Genomic DNA, 19,582 nt, shown 5'->3' on the forward strand with positions numbered 1-19,582 from the left:
ACTTTTGGAAGACAAGATACTGCGCTAGATGGACCCTTGGTCTGACCCAGTATAGAAGTTCTTAGGTTCTTATGATAAGCTGAGTGGTAAAGGTCTCAAAGGGAATCCTAACAGATACATAGGTGCTGTCCCAAGAGTCTGCAGGTACCATTACATGATGCTCCAATTGGATACAAATGGACTTCCAGTAATAGCGCCTAATAAGAATGTACTTCCTCCAAGGATCTCAAAGAGCTTCTACAAACATTAATCAGCTTTTATAAATATCTACTGGAATTAGACCCATTTTAAAGATAGGTATGATGACGTACAGAAAGGTGAAATGATTCCGATCAAGACCTGTATTCCCTACCCATAGGATGAATCCCCATATCAAAGATATGAGAAGCTCCAATTTGCCCCATTTTCTGTAAATTAGATCTGGCTTTCAGATCTTTAATAAGCAGACTATATAGCACTCAGCTAGACATAGTTTGGACATCCCCGGATGTAACACACTGTAAGCACATATAGGCACTTTCTACAAGAAGGCTCATTTCCAACAGATCCTTTATTTATTTTAACACTCTTTATTGTCTGTAGCACATTTAGCCAAGTCTCCTGTCTTTCAGAGGCCACAGCTGTTACTTTACAGATAAACTGTAAAAGCATTGAGTTCACATTTCAGACACTGGGCCAAACTGCCCTCTTAGTCACACCCAGGCAACCCTTCAGTGTGCTTGCACAGACATAAGTTATGGCAGGATTTGATCCAATGCAGACAACACAGTACTTTGTAATAGCAGATAATACTCACTAAGGCATTTCCACAAATGGAAACAGAACATCACTGGGAATGAAGAGGGGAAAATTAAAAAGTACTATCTTGATTATTAATACCTGCTTTCAGAGGAACATAATTCCCTGGATATTCATACACCACCTTCTGTTTTAGATTAATCTAGCAGCTTCATAAAATACCTATATGTTAAGGAAAGAGGAGAGAGAATCCAAAATCAATGGTGCTTAGATTTTTGTGGATTTTATGACATTTCTGTAAGGCAGCACCATAATAAACATGGTATAACATGGTATAAAAACGTAGACAGATTAGAGACATATTGAAAGATAGTTGTGACAGATAAATGGATATGACAGATAAAATAGATACGACACAGATAGACAGATATGGTAGACATATAGATAGAGACAGACATGTAGACAGAGAGAAAGACATGGGTAAACAGAAAGATAGAATTAACCTGACTATTGTTACCCAGCTATTACAAAATACCAATTACAAAGCTGAAAAGGATCTGAGAAAAAAATGATGCTGTGGACACAAAAAACACTTGAGTGATTTAAGTAAGATTTCAATCTTTCAGCAACTTTTCCAGTAATACTTAAAAAAAATGTTAATATGTATTAGACCTTGTTTTCGGCACAAAATACAAAGAATGCCTTAAACAACTGCAGTAAATTCTGACATCTTTCTTCTGATCTTCACCCTGGCAGTCAATTCCTTGGGCTAGTGTTAGATTTTTCTTTTTCTTGCTATTTAGCCCGATGAGATGAGATTGGACTGTAGAGAACCTTTTGTTCAAGCTCTGCATATCTTTTCAGAAGGGGCTGGTAGATCTAAAAGGAAGAGAAAGTTACAAGTGTATGTTTAAAATGTGGATTTTAGAACTTTTTGCATTTCAAACCACCCCCAGAACCAACCAAAGTGTTAGGAGTCTTTTAGAAATTTCCTCAAGAACATGCACTGCAATTCTTCGTTCTGTTTTTAATAGCCCTTACTAACAGTTCTTTTACAGCTCTAATTTTATGACAATCTCAGACAGTTTCTATTGTAGTGGTGTGATATGATGTGTACATGTTAGTTCAGTGTTCTTGTGATGAGCATAACTCATTATTCAAGGGGAAGTAAGCAGTCATCTCTATTAAAATCACTGTTTACTCACAATTTCACACATCCTTCTCTGTAACATTTCTAAAACCCAACCTGGTCTTCCTAGCCACGCAGCCAAAACTCTTGTCCCGGCCTTCCTCATCTCCCTCAGTATTAATAATATCTGCATCATCCTCAACCTCTCTGGCCTAGATGCTCCCTGTGCTGATGCTATTCACCGGCAGGGCGGTGTTATGCCTGCCTGTTGGCACTAAGGGGCCATAAAGCCATAATAAATCAGGCCCAATAACTGGAAACCCTTATCCGTAGTAACCAATAAGTAAGACCCAGTGTTTAAGTGAATTTCACTGTTTCCCAAATAAGGACTCCAGCCTGCAATCCTTACTCAGACAAAACTCTAAATGTCTTCACCCTGAGTTCTTCATGAGTAGAAGTACAGGCTTTGTGAGAGTACACCTCTACCCTGATATAACGCTGTCCTCAGGAGCCAAAAAAACTTACCGCGTTATAGGTGAAACCGCATTATATTGAACTTGCTTTGATCCGCCAGAGTGTGCAGCCCTGCCCTCCTCCCCCCCAGAGCACTGCTTTACCGTGTTATATCCAAATTCATGTTATATCAGGTCGCGTTATATCGGGGTAGAGGTGTATATAAAAGCAGAACTGTCATTTAATCAGTTAAAAGTACAGTACTTCATGGCATTAGTGTTTAATACACACTCAACTGGAATAAAATCAAATCTCCCAACACGATCACATCTTCTCACAAGAGAACACATTTACAGTTTTTGTAGGATTTTATCACCCGAGGAAAAAAAGCGATGGTGTTTTGACCTTGTGTTTCCATTCATTTCAAAATCTTCAATTTCTGAGTCCCCTTCTCCCTGAATAATTTTTTCAAATTGAGATTCTCTCTTTGTTCTTGGAATTTAGTCAAGAATTGTTGACTAAAAATTGAATTGTTGGACTAATTCAGCAACAGAGGAGTATGCTTTGATTAATTCTACCCATCACTAATAAGCTGTTAACAGCAGTTAAAGCAAATTTCTATACTAAATTAAAAATATCAGGTGGAAGTCTATAAGGAATATACAAGGTAAGTATACATTATATCTATGGTATGTGAGAATACACATTGTACACTTCACTGAAGCCCTGTCAAGTACAGGAAAATAGGTGTTTTAAAACATAGTAGCTAATAAGTTTTTTAATGTATTTTTAAACACTCTCTTCCAGTGATAGAGCATCAGACTAGGAGACAGGAGACTTAAGTTATACTCCTACCTCTACTGCTGACTGACTGTATGACCTTGGGCAACTTGTTTAATCTTTGTGCCTCAATTTCTCCTGTTTGTAAAATGGAGATAAAGAGATCTATGGACAAAAAGGACATGAAACTGCAGAGTACTATTATGATGAGAGTCATTCAGAAAGTGTCTAGCCTGACCTATTTAATTATACAGTAGGGCCCAATATATTTCACAGAGCAAAGTACTGATATTTTGTGTTTCTTTGTTAGCAGCCATTTTTTCCCCATGCAGAACTTTTACAAGGATGTGTTGAAGTGAGTAAGCACCAAAGATTTGAAAAATGGAGAAGAATGAAATCACATAGGTGATCAAGTACCTCCATAAGAGGACATGGTTGCAACACTAGGGAATGATGCCCATATGCCACAGTAAAAAAGCTGGGCTGATGAATTGCTGAATTTAAGCAAGAGAGAATCAGCACTGAGGATGAGCCAAGGTCAGGATGCCCTAGATAGGCCAGAACACCAGAAAAAGTTGATGTAGTCCACAGGATGATGATGAATGGCAGAAGATCAACAGTCAGGCACACAGCTGAGACATTGGGCAGCTGCAGTGGGTTAGTGCATACCAGCCACCGTGAAGACTTGGGTATGAGAAAGGTTTCAGTAAGATCGGTGCCCAGAATGTTCAGCGCTGATCAGAAGAGTGTGTGATGATGTTTCCAGGAAACTTTTTGCTTCTCCTTGACAGTGCATCACCGCACACATCCCAGACTGTAGTGACCAAAGCAGCCAAATGTGGCTTTCAGCTGCTTCCCCATCCAGCCTAGTCAATATATTTGGCTCCCTCAGATTTCTGCCTGTTCCCTAAGTTGACGGAAGATCTTTGGGGAAAGAGTTGCAATGATGATAATGAGGTGATCACAGAAACTGAGGAGTTTCTGGACATGCAGGACAAGGACCTCTATTAGAAAAGCACAGCCAAACTGCAGATGTCTATGGACCAAGTGCACTGATGTCACGGGGGACTATACTGAAAAATAAACAAATTAATGTAAATTATGACTCTCTCTTTGCCAGGCTAGAAACTTTCTGAACATCCCTCATAGCACATCACAGAGCATATGATTTTAACTAACTACATGAATGCCTTATGTGTGTTGTGAGTCAAAGTGCTCTCAGTACCTGTGCAATACCGGAATTACCATTACACATCCCGAAAAAAGCTATTGCTCCTATTTTTCTTAAATATATATAGAGGAGTAAACAAAATATCAAGCAAACACTCCTGGGTTGTATTAGGAGCATCAATGTCAGACAAAAATAGATCCTTTATTTACTGAAACATCTATAGTCAAGCCTCACTAATTCTTGCTTTGCTAACCTGTAAACTTGATAAACCCTGGATGCTTTCCCAGACTCTTCAGCAAAGATTTAATAGCAGAGCGCTATATTGCTAAGAGTGCTGTATTTCCAAGTTAGTGTTCTCATATTACTTACATGACATTATTTTTACAATATATACTACTGCACATTTACTAGCACAATATGAAGTATTATTGTGAATACATCACTCTAAATTAAAAAGTGTCAAAATAAATGAACAGCCACATTAACCGATACAGTGTCCTTGACTATTTTATTGGCCTTGAACACTTAACTTGCTAATTTGCAAAATTCAGGCATCTGCAGTGGGTCTCCCAGCCATCAGTGTGAATGAGTGCTGTAATATATACTGCAGGCATGTGGGAAAAATCAAGACCATCCCTCCTACTTTATTTCTGTACAACTTGGGTGAAATTCACCCCGTGCAGAGGCTCAGCACAAAGTCTATGAACTATATATGTCCTCCTTACCCCCTTTTTTTTTTTTTACTTCATTGGGAGTTCTGTTTAAATTCTAGTAGCACAGCATGTCCCTCTATTACTGCAGGCTGTAGTGACTGGTATTTTATATGCAAACACACACACAGTGAGTCAGAACTTCAGACGGTGTAAGAAACAGTTACTTTTTGTAACTGTGGTTCTTCGAGATGTGATGCAGACATGTATTCCATTTAGGTGTGTGTGTGCCCAGTGCACCAGAGCCAGAGAATTTTGCCTAGCAGTACTCATTGGAGGCGGAAAAGGCACTTTGTTCTCATAGCCCCTGTCATAAACAGACAGTTAAGGGTTAATGCCTCTTTTACCTCTAAAGGGTTAAAAAGCTCACATAACCTAGCTGACCCCTGACCAGAAGGACCAATAAAAAGATAAGAGGGAGGAGAGAAAAAAGTAGAGTCAGAGATCCAGAAAACAACCATCTAACCCTTGTTTAAATTAGTGAGTATTTAGATAAGAATGTGGTAGAGTTCTTTATTTTTCTCTTTGTCATTTCTTTTGCAAACATAGAGGGAGAATCAAATTGGGTTTCTGTGTACTTTAAGGTTTTGCCCAGAGGGAAATCCTCTGTGTTTTGAATCAGTTGTCTGTGAGATCATTTTGCTTTCTAATCTCACAGAGGTATTCCTTTCACTCTTTTTCTTTAATTCAAAGTCTTCTTTTAAGAATCTAATTGATTTTTGCTTGTTTTAAGATCCAAGGATTTTGGATCTGGGCTCACCAGGATTTGGTGGAGGGAATTTTCTTGAGTCTACCCAGGAAAAAGGGTATAGAGACTTGGGAGAGGGAAATTAGTCAAATCCTGCCAGGAAAGGGGAGATAAGGACTGGAGAAATATTTGGGGGAAGGCAGAGTTCCCAAATGGCTCTCCCTCAAACTTTTTTTTAAAACATTTGGTGGTGGCAGCGACTGTTTTGCCTAAGCTGGTAAAAATAAGCTTAGACGTTATTCATGCAGGTCCCCACATCTATACCCTAAAGTTCAGAGTGGGGGGGGACACCTTGACAGCCCCTCTCCATCTATACAAGGCAGCGCCACCTCAACACCCGTCACAGTTCCTTCACACGGAACACCTGGAAATGAGACTTCAATGCAGAGGGGACGGAGGGTGAGTTGTGGAATACACAGCTGCATCTTGAAGAACCACAGTGACAATAAGTAACCATTTCTACTTCTTCAAGTAGACGCAGCCATGTATTCCACTTAGGTGACTCACAAGCAGTATCCACCCCAGGAGGTGAGGCTTGGAGTCTATATAAACAAAGATTGCAGGACTGCACTACCAACGTTTGCATTCGCTCTGGAAGATGCAGTAATGGCATCATGGTTCGTAAACATATGTATTAACAACCAGGTGGCAGCCCTGCAAATGCCCAATATTGAGATGTCACTGAGGAACCTTATTGACATAGCTTGCACTCTCGTAGAATGAGTTCGCACCCTCCAAGGAGGCATGGTTGAAGCTATTTCATATGCAGTCTTGATACAGGATGGTATCCATCCAGAGAACAGACTACTTATCCCTTCATACATCTGCATATGACACAAACAGACAAGGCAACGCAGGAAACGGTTTAGTCCTGTCCAGGTAGAAGGTTACACAATGTCTCACATCTAAAATATGGAGACGCTGCTCCTCCAGAGATTAATGTGATTTAGGAAAGAACACAGGTAAATGGTTCAAATGAAAACTGAGAAACCACTATAGACAAAAAAATTGGGTGCAGCCATAAAATCACTTTGTCTTTGGAGATTATGGATAAGGAGGGTCTGCCATCAAAACCTGCAACTCACAGACTCTCCTTGTGGATGTTATTGCCACCAGGAACACAGTTTTCTGTTACAAAAGTGAAAGGTACAAGATGCCAGAGGCTCAAATGGAGGTCTCATTCTGACTGTCAGGATCATGTTCATGTCCCACAAAGGAACCAGCTCTCAGTCCAGAGGATGGAGGCAAAGAAGCCCTTTTAAGAATCTTGCAATCATGGCACTGGAAAATACTGATCTTCCATGAATGGAGGGATGAAACACTGAGATTGCCACCAATGGACCTTCAAAGAGCTAAGTGCAAGGCCTGACTGAAGATGCAGCAAATACGCCAAGATGTCCTGGATAGAAATCAGCATCGGTTGAACCGGTACCGAAAACCTACCGACCGCTATGCCTACCTTCATGCCTCCAGCTTCCATCCCGGACACACCACAAGATCCATTGTCTACAGCTAAGCACTGAGGTACAACCGTATCTGCTCTAACCCCGCAGACAGAGACCAACACCTAGAAAATCTCCACCAAGCATTCTCAAGACTACAGTACCCACACGAGGAAATAAGGAAACAGATCAACAGAGCCAGACGTGTACCCAGAAGCCTCCTACTGGAAGACAAACCCAAGAAAGAAACCAACAGGACTCCACTGGCCATCACATACAGTCCCCAGCTAAAACCCCTACAACGCATCATCAGGGATCTACAACCCATCCTGGACAATGATCCCACACTTTCACAGGCCTTGGGTGGCAGACCAGTCCTCGCCCACAGACAACCTGCCAACCTGAAGCATATTCTCACCAGCAACTGCACACCGCACCATAGTAACTCTAGCTCAGGAACCAATCCATGCAACAAACCTCGATGCCTACTCTGTCCACATATCTACACCAGCAACACCATCACAGGACCAAACCAGATCAGCCACAACATCACCGGTTCATTCACCTGCACTTCCACCAATGTAATATATGCCATCATATGCCAGCAATGCCCCTCTGCTATGTACATCGGCCAAACTGTACAGTCTCTAAGGAAAAGGATAAATGGACACAAATCAGACATTAGGAATGGCAATATACAAAAACCTGTAGGAGAACACTTCAACCTCCCTAGCCACACAATAGCAGATCTTAAGGTGGCCATCCTACAGCAAAAAAACTTTAGGACCAGACTTCAAAGAGAAACTGCTGAGCTCCAGTTCATCTGCAAATTTGACACCATCAGCTCAGGACTAAACAAAGACTGTGAATGGCTTGCCAATTACAGAACCAGTTTCTCCTCCCTTGGTTTTTACACTTCAACTGCTAGAACAGGGCCTCATCCTCCCTGATTGATCTAACCTCGTTATCTCTAGCTTGCTTCTTGCTTGCTTATATATACCTGCCCCAGGAAATTTCCACCACTTGCATCCAAAGAAGTGGGTATTCACCCACGAAAGCTCATGCTGCAAAACATCTGTTAGTCTATAAGGTGCCACAGGATTCTTTGCTGCTTTTACAGAACCAGACTAACACGGCTACCCCTCTGATACTTGTAATGTCCATTGCAGACTGCAATGATGTCTTAGCTACCAAGCAGCCTTCAGCAACCAAGACCCAAAATTCCTCCATGGAGGTTTCAGGCAACTGGTCTGCAAGTCAGACAGTCATCCAATTCACAAAGTCATGTTTAGACAACAATGCCTGCTGGTTAGCAATCTGCATTTGCAGGAAAGAGGAGGTATAGATCTTTCTACCCATTAATAAGGCTAAGATTTAGTCACTGGTACTTTTAGTAAATGTCATGGACAGGTCACGGGAAATAAACAAAAATTAACGGCCCGTGACCTGTCTATGACTTTTACTATAAATATCCCTGATTAAATCTTACATTTTCCTAGGGTGCCACTGCTCTGGGGGCCCCGGGGCACCACTGCTCTGGGGAGCCCCAGGGGCTAATGGTTGGCCCCTGCTCTGACAGCCACCAAGACCGGCCACCTGCTGCTGCTCCGGGGGTCCCCAGGGCTGCCCCAGGGACTGCTGCTCAGGCAGTCCCTGGGGCCAGCTGCCTGGGGCCACCTGAGCAGTGGCCGGTGCGGCTGGCCCCAGGGCCACCTAGGGAGCTGGCCCTGGGGCCAGCTGCTCGGCCAGCCCTTGGGTCAGCCGCACTGGCCACTGCAGCTGTGGAAGTCACAGAGGTTGCACAAAGTCACAGAATATGTGACTTCCGCAACCTCCGTGACAGATTCGCAGCCTTACCTATTAAGTCCATCCTTTTAGAGTCCTTGTTCTTAGGAGTGGACTTATAGCTAACCAGCCAGGCTCTATCATTCACCATAATTATGACTAGGGAATCTGGGGCCAAATGGGAGTAAAGGCCCTCAAATCCTTGATCCAGGATAAAGCAGTGTTTCTTCATACGCTTCGCAGTAGGTGATATCAAAGCTGCAAGATATCCAACAACATATTGGTATTCTCCTGCAAGAACTCTGCCTGAATAGCCCAGAGAAGCAGCCCTGTACTGCAAAAGGTCCTGGTAGCCCTTAAAGTGGTCAGGCACTGAAGGAGAGGAAGAGCCGGGCACCACCAAATTATACGGGGATGAAGAAGAGATGGTTAATTGTGTCTGGGCCAAATCCCACTGCTGGCTGATGATGGACCTGGATGGGACAATTTTGGAGGTTGTGCAAGAGGAAGGCTCACTGGTGACTGGACCTGCAGTGGATTGATGGTCCCTACCACCAACCTGCCCAGTGATCTCACCTTAGAGCAAGACAAGGATTGCAACCTCCATGACCGAGAAGCTTCCCACAGATCCCATAGAGGCCACTGGGGATAAAGATAAGGCATTGGTGGCCAGTAGGCACCAGGACAGGGTCCCTCATCCTGACCACAAGAGGAGTGCTGATCCTGGTACCCATGGTGCTCCATGAACAGCCCCGATATGGGCCAGGCAATGGACTGCAGGAAGAGGAACATCCCAACCAGTGAGTCTTGGGTTTTTGGGGAGAAGGGTGGAGCTAGCCCCAAGGGTGCTAGTAACTGGTCTGACTCATCCCTCATCCAGAATGAGCGAGTGACTAGCACCAAATGGTGGAAACAGTAGCACCATCACTGAGCATGCCTCCATTGTTTCCAGTGCCAGGGGCGGTGTTGACCCTGAAGTCACCAGCGGTACTGACATAGCTGATAGTGCGGAGGGCAGTGAGTGCTGCCACAGCAATATCAGTGGCACTGAGTGCAGTGGTTCTGAGGAGTTTCCCAGTGCCAAGGAGTCCTTGCGCTAAGTCAATCCTTGTGCCACACCCGGCACTAGCCTCACTTCCACAGACTGTGGAAGGGAACCATCAGGACATGGTGCTGACATACCCAAAGGTTCAGCAGCCCACCCAGCCAACAGGACTATAAACGACATAGCTCTGGCAAAATCCTGGACCAAGCAAGAGGTTAGGATGGGCAAAGGAGGTCAGTTGCCACCTCATGCACCACTGATATGATACAGCCGGTGCCAGCCTCACCCTTGTTGGTACTGGACTCAACCCAGTGCCCCAAGGCTGGAACCAAAGTCCATAAGGCCTGGAGTGTCTTGATTGGTCTTATGTGACCTTTTCTTTCGAGCACTCAACAGAGAATGGCTTCTCCATCTCCAACTCCAGTGCACAAAACAGCAGCACTCTCAGAACCCACGGCGACCTCCATTCTGACATAGGCCTCAGTGCCAAAGCAGACCACATGGCCTGTTAGAACAGGTGCCGCTTTAGGCAAAAATTCCCTAGCCACCTGAGTCCATTTTGTGAATGATTTACAAATCAAACACCGCTCTTTTACATGGGCCTCGGCACAACAAGCACTGCATGTGAGGCCGTTGTTGGGGATCACTCCCACATGCTACAGACAATGTTTAAACTTAACTAAAGCTACCTAATGCTAAATCTTAACTAACATTAATACTAAAGGTACTAACTACCTATATACATCTAGAAAGTCATTAAAGAGATGGAGAGAGATTGTGAGGTTAGGAACCACACAGAGCTCTGACTCCAGTCACAAACAGTAAGAAGGAACTGAGGGGGCTGGGGGTAACGTTCCTCCTACAGCCCGGAGAGGAGCTATGAGCCCGAGGTGCAAGCTCTGCCTCCTGAGGGTACTGCTAGGCAAAATTCTCCAGCTCCAGTGTGCTGGGTGTGCACACACCTAAATGAAATACACAGCTGCATCTACTCAAAGAAGAACTGGTGCAGCTCATTTAAATTCACTGAAGCCAGCTGAGGATCTGCCCTAGTATATACATATGGTTGTATATACAGAAGATTACGCTAAAGTTTCTAGTAGCTGGTTCCCATTGACATTACCTTGGATAACTCTTCCTAAGTGATTTCAGGAGTATTTTTCCAGAGGCAATTATATGGATTTATTTTTATAATTGATGTCCACAGGGAATAAAGAACACTCAGTGATGCACAAAAGCTCAGGAACATAAATTCCCTCTTTGTAATACCCTCAGAAAGTAACATATCAAAGAGTGATATTTTAAAAAAGTAATTATGTGTATTATAATATGAAGCTTGTACTTGCCTATAATGTAACTGTCATCACTATATTACTGACCAATCTCACACTTTACCAGGACTCAGCACGTAAATAAGAAAACAAAAGATAACAAATTATTAAAACAAAATACAATATAACCTAGACTGAGACTACTACCTTCCATGCAAGAAATGCTCAAATCAGTATTATCTTGTCCTCCGTTCCCATCCATCTGTTGCATCCTGTTACAAACCTAGATTGTGAACTCTCTAGAGCAGGAACTGTCCTCTTATCAATTGTTTGTGCAGTGGAGCCCTGCCCCAGTCCCTGGGTACTACTGTAATATAATACTACTAACATTAATAAAGTCACAATACAAACAGCCCCCTTGTCACACACCTAGCATGTATTATATAAGCCAATGCTGACTATATCAATGCAAAATTTATGAATTAAATAGATGATGTAATTAAAACCTATGCACTTAAATGAAGTGGACTGCCCTGCACCTTCCCTACACAAAATTCTACATAACAGCATTAAACCAAATCTTATACCATTGCATAGGTACATGACTTGTAAAAACACGAGATGTGATTATCTCCAGATAATCATATTCTTTCTCATGCCTTTTTGCTTAATTAGCCAATAAGCCAAGCATCTCCATTTTTAATAGACTTCTAAAATTGAGCTGCATTTTAATGCTGTAATAATGGATTCTTACTGACAGTTAGCATATACATATTGTTATAAGGTCTCCCAGTTATTTCTATCATGCCTAGTGGTTCTGTCAGGCTGCAACTGGGGAAACTTCAGTGTCCAGAGCTCTATTGTGCCCTTCCTGCACAATCCCAGTTCCTTGCCCCAACAGGAACAATGGAACACATCATGTTCCCCAGTGTGAAGGGGGGCACAGCTATTACTCCCAGTATGGCTGCAAGCCATTGCTGAGGGATAGGCAAGTTGAGGGCCCATGCTCATCCCTGCCCCTCCCCCTCTTTGGGACAGCTGGCAATGCTAGCACCACACAGCCCTTCTGCTCAAGTGAGTGCAAGGACTGGTGATGGTCCTCAGCCCCTGCATGGGACGCACAAAAGAAAAGTGGCTCCATGCACCCTCCCCACATCCTTCACATCCACATGGGGCGCTGGGCCAAATCTGACCCTACAATAATAAAGAGCACATTAGGATAAAAATTGTACTTTTGATTCTTGAAATTTTATTGTGCTTATAGACCTTCACATTCAGGATTCAAATACAGCAAGCTGTAATGTTTTACCGCAGACCGAAGCAGGCTTTTCTCCCTCCAGTGATCTGGACCTTGTTGCTTCCAACTTCTACTGGCAAAAGAAGGAAACCAGACTAGATTCCTGAGCTATGACCAGCTTTCCCTACACTGCCAAGATCTGGCTCTAGCAGTCCAAAAACGATATGGGCAACTCACATTGGTTAGCAAAGCTGCTCTACAAGAACTCCTCAGCAAGACAGAGCTTAACCTCAGAATGACTTTGAAGTTTATAAAAAGAACTGTCATTTAAGTGAAAGCCAGTAAACTCAACAGAATGAAATTGTATGAACAGGGAGATGCAGCCCTGTAAAAAACAGAACCAAACTGACTCATCACATTATGAATTTTCACTGCACTGTTCATGCTAACCCACTGTATTACTGACAGGCCCTCTGGCTTTCTGCGGTTTCACAGCCATGAAACAAGCCAAGGAATCTACTATCAATTGTAAAATTATAGAACAGGAGATAAAAAATTTGAGTGGAATTTACAATTGAAAGAAACTTCTTTTAATAGAATGCAGCTGGCATGCTAAATAGGGGTGCAGAAATGGTCATTCCTCAGTTTGTTGTTTAGCTGCTACCATCTCTTTAATAACTCAGTATCAACTGGAGCAATAATTCACTGCCTCAATATTATTTAAGACCAATAAAACGATGTGCAATGATAACCAAGTCTAACAGAGTAAGAAAGGAGGAGAAAAGTACTGAGACAGAGACAATTATTCTTTTAGTTGTCAGGACATTGTATGCCAGTAAAATGTAAAAAAGAGAAAAGAATTTACTATTGATACTTTGAGCTAGGCGGTGCCTACCCTTGCATGGAACCCAGGATCCCACTCTCCCTTGCACAGCTTTGCAAGCAGCACCTAGAAGAGCACTAGACAGCCCAAAAGAAGTGAACCTGTGGTTCACCATTCCACAGAAGTCAGCAGAGACAAACTTTGCACAAGGAGCACACATTATACACTTTCAAAGGGTGTCGCATCTCCCACTGGTATCGTGTCCCTCACTCCTTCCAGAGACATTGTGGCTGAGTCAGATGTCACTGTGGACTGCTACTGGGGAGGAGTGTTTCTTCACCCCTCCCATATCTCCTGGCAGCTCTGATTATAAAAACCAGAACACAGCTCTTTATCATTATATATCTTTTAAAACAAGGGGAAAACAGGTATCACAAAGTTGAGCAAATGAGATCAGATCATCTGATTTTAAATTGACTGGCTTAATATTTCTGATCAGGACTTGTTTGATCACTAAGATTTTCCAGTTCTGTTAATAATTAAATAATATGCTGGTACGTACTATGCCACTATGTAGCATAATCATTTCCATTATTACTGTTGCTGATGTCTGGTGCTCCAATACCCTTTTAGCTGGAAGCTAGTAATTTTGGTAGTTTCCAAGAGTTTAAATAAAAGCTTTAAAGCCTTGATGTCTGCAGTTATGGTGTGTGATGCTGTATGACTGAAGTATGACCATTCATATCCTTGATATTGCCACTGCAACAAATCTTGTACAAAGTATGTCATCTAAAGTGTCAATGGAAAAGCTATGATTTGCTAAGTATGATTATCCAATTATATGTATGTATCCTTTTTTTATCTGAAGTTATAAATATGGACTATGTACTGGCATCATACATATATGCTGTATTCCTGGCTAAAACACACCAGGTAAAATCTAAAATGAAGCCAAACAGCTTTGCGTTGATGGTCCATTAAAGACACTTAACTCTCACAATGAGGCACAGAAAAAACTCATTCCACCAAGATATTTCTTCCCACAGATGCCTCAGCCTCAGGCCTGGTCTACACTGGGGGCGGGTGTTGATGTAAGATACGCAACTTCAGCTACGGGAATACCGTAGCTGAAGTTGACACATCTTATTCTGACTCACCTTCCGTCCTCACAGCACAGGATCGACGGCCGCGGCTCCCCCGTCGACTCCGCTACTGCCGCTCGCTCCGGTGGAGTTCCAGAGTCGGCGGGGAGCGCGTTCGGGGATCGATATATCGCGTCTTGATGAGACGCGATATATCGATCCCCGATAAATCAATCACTACCTGCCGATATGGCGGGTAGTCTGGACGTACCCTCAGCTACCACCTGTGAATCAGGAAGCCATGTAAGGACATGAGATATGCTCATGTGAACCTGGACTCCATCTTGTGCCAGTAATTTTCTACAAACTGGGCTATGAGCTTTGTTTGAAATAGAAAATTTCCAGGCCCATGGCCAAGGGTATAAAAGACCCATTTTGCCTCTTTCCTGCTCTGATTCTCTGGACTGTGCATTTACAACTAAAAGGAGCATATTGAACTGTGGACTGAGGACCTTCCAATACTTTGGAAGTTACCTGAGAAACTTTACAAGCCAGCAGTCTGTAATATCACTGCTACAAACCAGATATAAGAATATTGCCATTATTGTATGGATATGATCTATTCACCATTTTAACTCTTCTTTTTTTTTAATTAATAAACCTTTAGATTTTAGTTACTAGAGGACTGGCAGCAGCATGATGATTATTGGGTAAGATTTGAGTTATATATTGACCTCACTAAGTGGCTGATCTCTTGAGATTAGAAGGACCTTATATGTGATTAAATTGGTTTTCAATACCACTCCTCATAGCGTCCAGTGTCTGGGAGGTGAGATAAGGCTGGAATGCCTAAGGAGACTGCATTTCTGACTTCTTTGTAGCCAGTGTAGTGAGACAGAAGTTTACTTTTGTTAATGGCTTGGTATAATGTAATGATAGAATAACCACCAGTTTGGTGTGAGTCTGCCCTATTTCTCAACAGCTTGTCCTGAATATGGCATTCTCAGTTGTGACCCACCGAGGCACAGTGACATGGTCAATCCAACTTATTATGCAACACGCCAACAGACTAAATTAATGCAGAAGAAATCTGCACATAGTTGAAGTTAGTGGAGGTAGAAGGTATTTAGATCCTAGACAGCTACAACTAAGTTACTATTGTACAGGATTCTTGCTGCATTATACTGTTCATTTATTACATGATATGAAGTTATATGTAAAAAGCTGCAATAGAGCTCCAGTTTTATGGAACTCCAGATGGGAACAAATTGCCTTCAATGGAAAATTAGACGTCCCAAGACAAGTTCTTTCCTTGGTTTACATGAACTATGTGGCTCTGTTGCCTAACTGGTTGCTTAGCCATGTGACCCCACAAAACACAAGTTTCTTGTTTTGAGGGAATTGTAGAACTTTAGAGAATGTGTGTGTAGTGAAAACTGGTTCTAGTAAGCATTATTTCTAATTAGGACCCTTTGGCTGTTCCGACTGGAAGTTATCAGTAAAGATGTGTGTGCCTTTCATAAATGATTGCTGATCAATATTAAAAATCAGGCAGGCACGGATTTTTCTGATGTTTTCCAAACAGAGAAAATAACTTCATTCACATTTTTCCAGGTAGCACTTTGTTGGAAGTAAAGACTATTTTGTCAATATTACCAATCAGAACCCAAATGACCAGCACTGGCATTAAACCCAAGTTATAACACTTTCTGTCCTTGAAAGGTGACAGTTTTTCCTCTCTGCATGTATCTGATTGGGGAAATTTACTCTTTTATGGGTCTGAATATAGTGATCACTCAGATATTGTATCATTACAGAAACAGAGATCTCCCCAAATCAATCCTAGTGCCTCCCAAGTTACAAGTACATCCATTTTATTGGCAAAAAAATAATAACCACCACCATTTTTAAAACATACAGAAAATAAAATGAAATGAAATTGAAAATGATGAAATTCCAAAGCTACTCACCTGGTCTGCCCCAGCAGTTGGTGTAACAACTAATCTAGGCTCTGGTGCTAATTTCACTACCTCTACCAAGGACACACTTGTTTCTGCCACAAGCCCTGCAGAGAGAATCACAATACTGATCAATTCTCGAAAACAAGATGAGGGATGTGCCTCGACTCACTGGCAAATTAATACATTATATTGATCCGCCCTCGCTGGGTCAGCATTCAAAAGTGAAGGATAAATGGCAAAGGTCTTACATTCCAATGCACTAATCTGGAAAGTGGGGACTCTGAGATTGAGTTTTTGGTCAGTCATTCAATTTGTACCTTATGGTGGGATAGCAGCAGAGATGCAGTTTCAACAATATCAGTAATCATTTATGGACACCAATAATACAGTAAGCAGCAGTGAAAATATGCAGAAGGAAAGGATCAAGGACAAAGTGTAACCAAAATAAAAAGCACAGCTAGAAAGATAGGGATGAGATGTGAAAACTCTATCAAGAAAATGTGTACTACAAATATTCATTAAACTATGATGATATATGAGGCAGCTGAACAGTCACAGGGAATCCCACTACTACAGCATTCTCCCTTGCAGAGTAAGCTACAGCATTTCAGGTATTCTTTGTTATTCCTGCCAAACAACCTAGACTAACCATGGAATACTGTATTTGTAGATATAAATTATAATGTTGTTAAGGGGCCCTTGTCATCAATATTTCATTTATATTAGCAAGTCTTCATTTTTACACAATTCCTCTGCTCAGCCAGAGGAGTGAGCCAGCTGAACGGCATCAATAAAAAATGCCACTGAAAAAAACACACAACATGCCTTGTGGGGGAGGGAGGCGGTGTTGGGCAGCAGCATACCTGAGCAAAGCTTTCAAATACTATACTGACAGAGGGAATCCCCATCTTCTGGCCATATGAAATAGCTGCATAAATCTGAATGGAAGCTGTGCACCTCAAGCTGTAGTCAAGGGCAGAGAATCCAGCATGTAATGGAAAAGTTCAGGATAATTTTGAAGTATAGGACACATTCTGAGTAAAACAGAGAAAGGATTTGGGGATTTGGTCCCTAAAGTGTAAAAATGTCCTCAGCATGCTTCACTCCTACTGATAGTCTGGTGCTGCTATTTCCACTCTCCTAAATGCTTTGTTGATGGCACCATTGCATCTTCTTTGGAAACAAAGTGGTGGAAGCATATTTTGTGTGTTAAAATGACTGACTCCGGTTCTCTGCTGCACAGAGTTTCTGCTTTGTCTTCAGACCTGTGAGTGCAGTCAATGTGGGCGTACCATGTAGCTGAAGGCAGAATTTGCTTCTGAAAATGAAACCTGGATGCTTTTGTGATGATCTGTACTGTCTTCACCATGCTTCTGTTTCAATGTAATGACCCTGTATGACCCTGGACACAGGCTGTCCATTGCTAAAATGTCTAATTGAGGCCTATGGGAATTTTGCATGAGTAAGGACTTGGCCCACAGCTTTGAACTTGTTTAACAGTAAAACAGCCAGGAAACGATGGGATTCAACATCATTAAACCTCTGAGAACCTGTCATTAACATACAAGTTTTTGAATCAATACACAAATTAATTGACACCTTTACTTTTAGGACTTTGGCTGTTGCATTACAACTGGTGATGTACTGCAGTAAATGAAATGACTGAACAAGAGATTTATGCATTCACAACATGAAGCGTACACAGCTTGAATGTGGAGCACAGCACAGCTTGTATATGCTGATAGATGGTTTGTCATTTAAAAATGCCAAGATTTACACAGAAGATTTATTTTAATGTCACCCGTTTGGGCAGTATTTATTACTAGGCTGGCTTTCTCTAACTCCTTTCCCCTTCCTTTGTGGGTTCAGTCAGGAGAGGGGAGCTTTAATTAACAACTGGGTATCTGTTGGTGGAGGATCAGCGCATCAAGGCTGCACATCCTTCCCAGCAAACCTCATCCACTTTCAGAGATGTACCTGCCATCTGTCCAGGTCCCACTCCTGTCTGAGAGGAGGTTGCTGCAGTTTGTGCTGCTGTATCCTACATTCCCCTCTAGGCAGATGATCTGCCACTGGGAGCCCAAGCCTAAATTCTGCTGCAAGAAGTGAGAGTGAGTGAAACCCTAAAAATTCACTTTTATTCTTACTGGGCACGATCCAAAATCCACTGATGTCAATGGAAATACTCCCTTTGACATCACTGGGCTATGGATCTGGTCCTATGCTTTATATACCCCTCACTTTTTTTCAGGAACTTTAACCATGGGTATTGGGTGCATGAAAATTAAATGTTCAGGTTGCTCAGTGGACTTTTCTTTACAGCCTTACCATGAATTGCTCTGTACGCACATCCTAAACAAGCAGAGTTGGCGGTGTCAATAGTATACACTGGTGCGCTAAACACATCAGACAGGACCTGGGAAGTATAAAAGCATTTGTTACATATGACTGTGAAACACAGGGCAGTAAATAATTCCTTATAATTGCTGAGGCAAGCAAATGGTTCCTGCACATGATAGCCAAATGTTTGTGCAGGTAACAGTTACCTCTGGGGTCAATGTGTACTGACTCTTTTCATGTGACACAGTACTAACCTTTGGCAAACCTGACCCAGGTCAGGTGACTGGGGCCGGGAAATAAAGATACATTTCTTACAATGTTGTCATTTCTTTATTACAAAGGTTCAGTATGTGGTCATTATATCTCCAGCAAGTTCTCAGAGTCATCCCCCAAGACTTTTAAGAGGCAGATATGTTCACTCCTGAACCAAGAAATGCAGGGCCAGATTCTCTGCTTCACCAAGTTTATGCTCAGCAAAGTAGAAGGAAGGAGAGGAGAAGTGAGGGAGTCGACTGTAACTCCCCAATTCTCTGCTCAGACATGACCAAGGTTAGAGCAGTCTGGTGGCCCAGAGCATTCCAGCTACTCCTCCTCTCTCTCCCCAACACAGCCCTTGTGTTGGAGTCACAGGGAGGGTGGTATAGGAGTCGTGTGACCCTAACAATATCCCAGTGCAAGAGGACAGGGGGCTAAGTGGTATCCCATAGTGAGTTTCAGCTGGCCAGACCAGTTCAGTGTACACCAACTCACTAATGTTATAACCTGTATTTAAATAGGTATAATGTAAGACATCAATAGTAAGCTAATAACATACTGATCATTAATATTATTGCGTGGTGTATGCACAGACGACAAATTCAAAATTACACA

The 19,582-nt window shown here is 42.3% G+C and overlaps 1 protein-coding gene across 5 annotated transcripts in view; it reads right to left on the bottom strand.

Annotated features, from left to right (window-relative positions):
- Nucleotides 1-1,530: 1,530 nt before the first annotated feature.
- Nucleotides 1,531-19,582, bottom strand: part of XYLB (xylulokinase) — a 140,771-nt gene continuing 122,719 nt past the window's right edge. For all 5 annotated transcript variants that reach the window (XM_039527262.1, XM_039527264.1, XM_039527267.1 and 2 more), the window contains 3 exons: nucleotides 18,701-18,788; nucleotides 16,382-16,476; nucleotides 1,531-1,617 (listed from right to left, as the gene is read on the bottom strand). In XM_039527262.1, coding sequence (XP_039383196.1) covers nucleotides 1,534-1,617; nucleotides 16,382-16,476; nucleotides 18,701-18,788 — 267 coding nt within the window. In that variant the 3' untranslated portion in view covers nucleotides 1,531-1,533. The remainder of the gene's footprint in view (nucleotides 1,618-16,381; nucleotides 16,477-18,700; nucleotides 18,789-19,582) is intronic.

The sequence above is a fragment of the Mauremys reevesii genome, linkage group 2, assembly GCF_016161935.1.
Source record: "Mauremys reevesii isolate NIE-2019 linkage group 2, ASM1616193v1, whole genome shotgun sequence".
NCBI lineage: Eukaryota > Metazoa > Chordata > Testudines > Geoemydidae > Mauremys > Mauremys reevesii.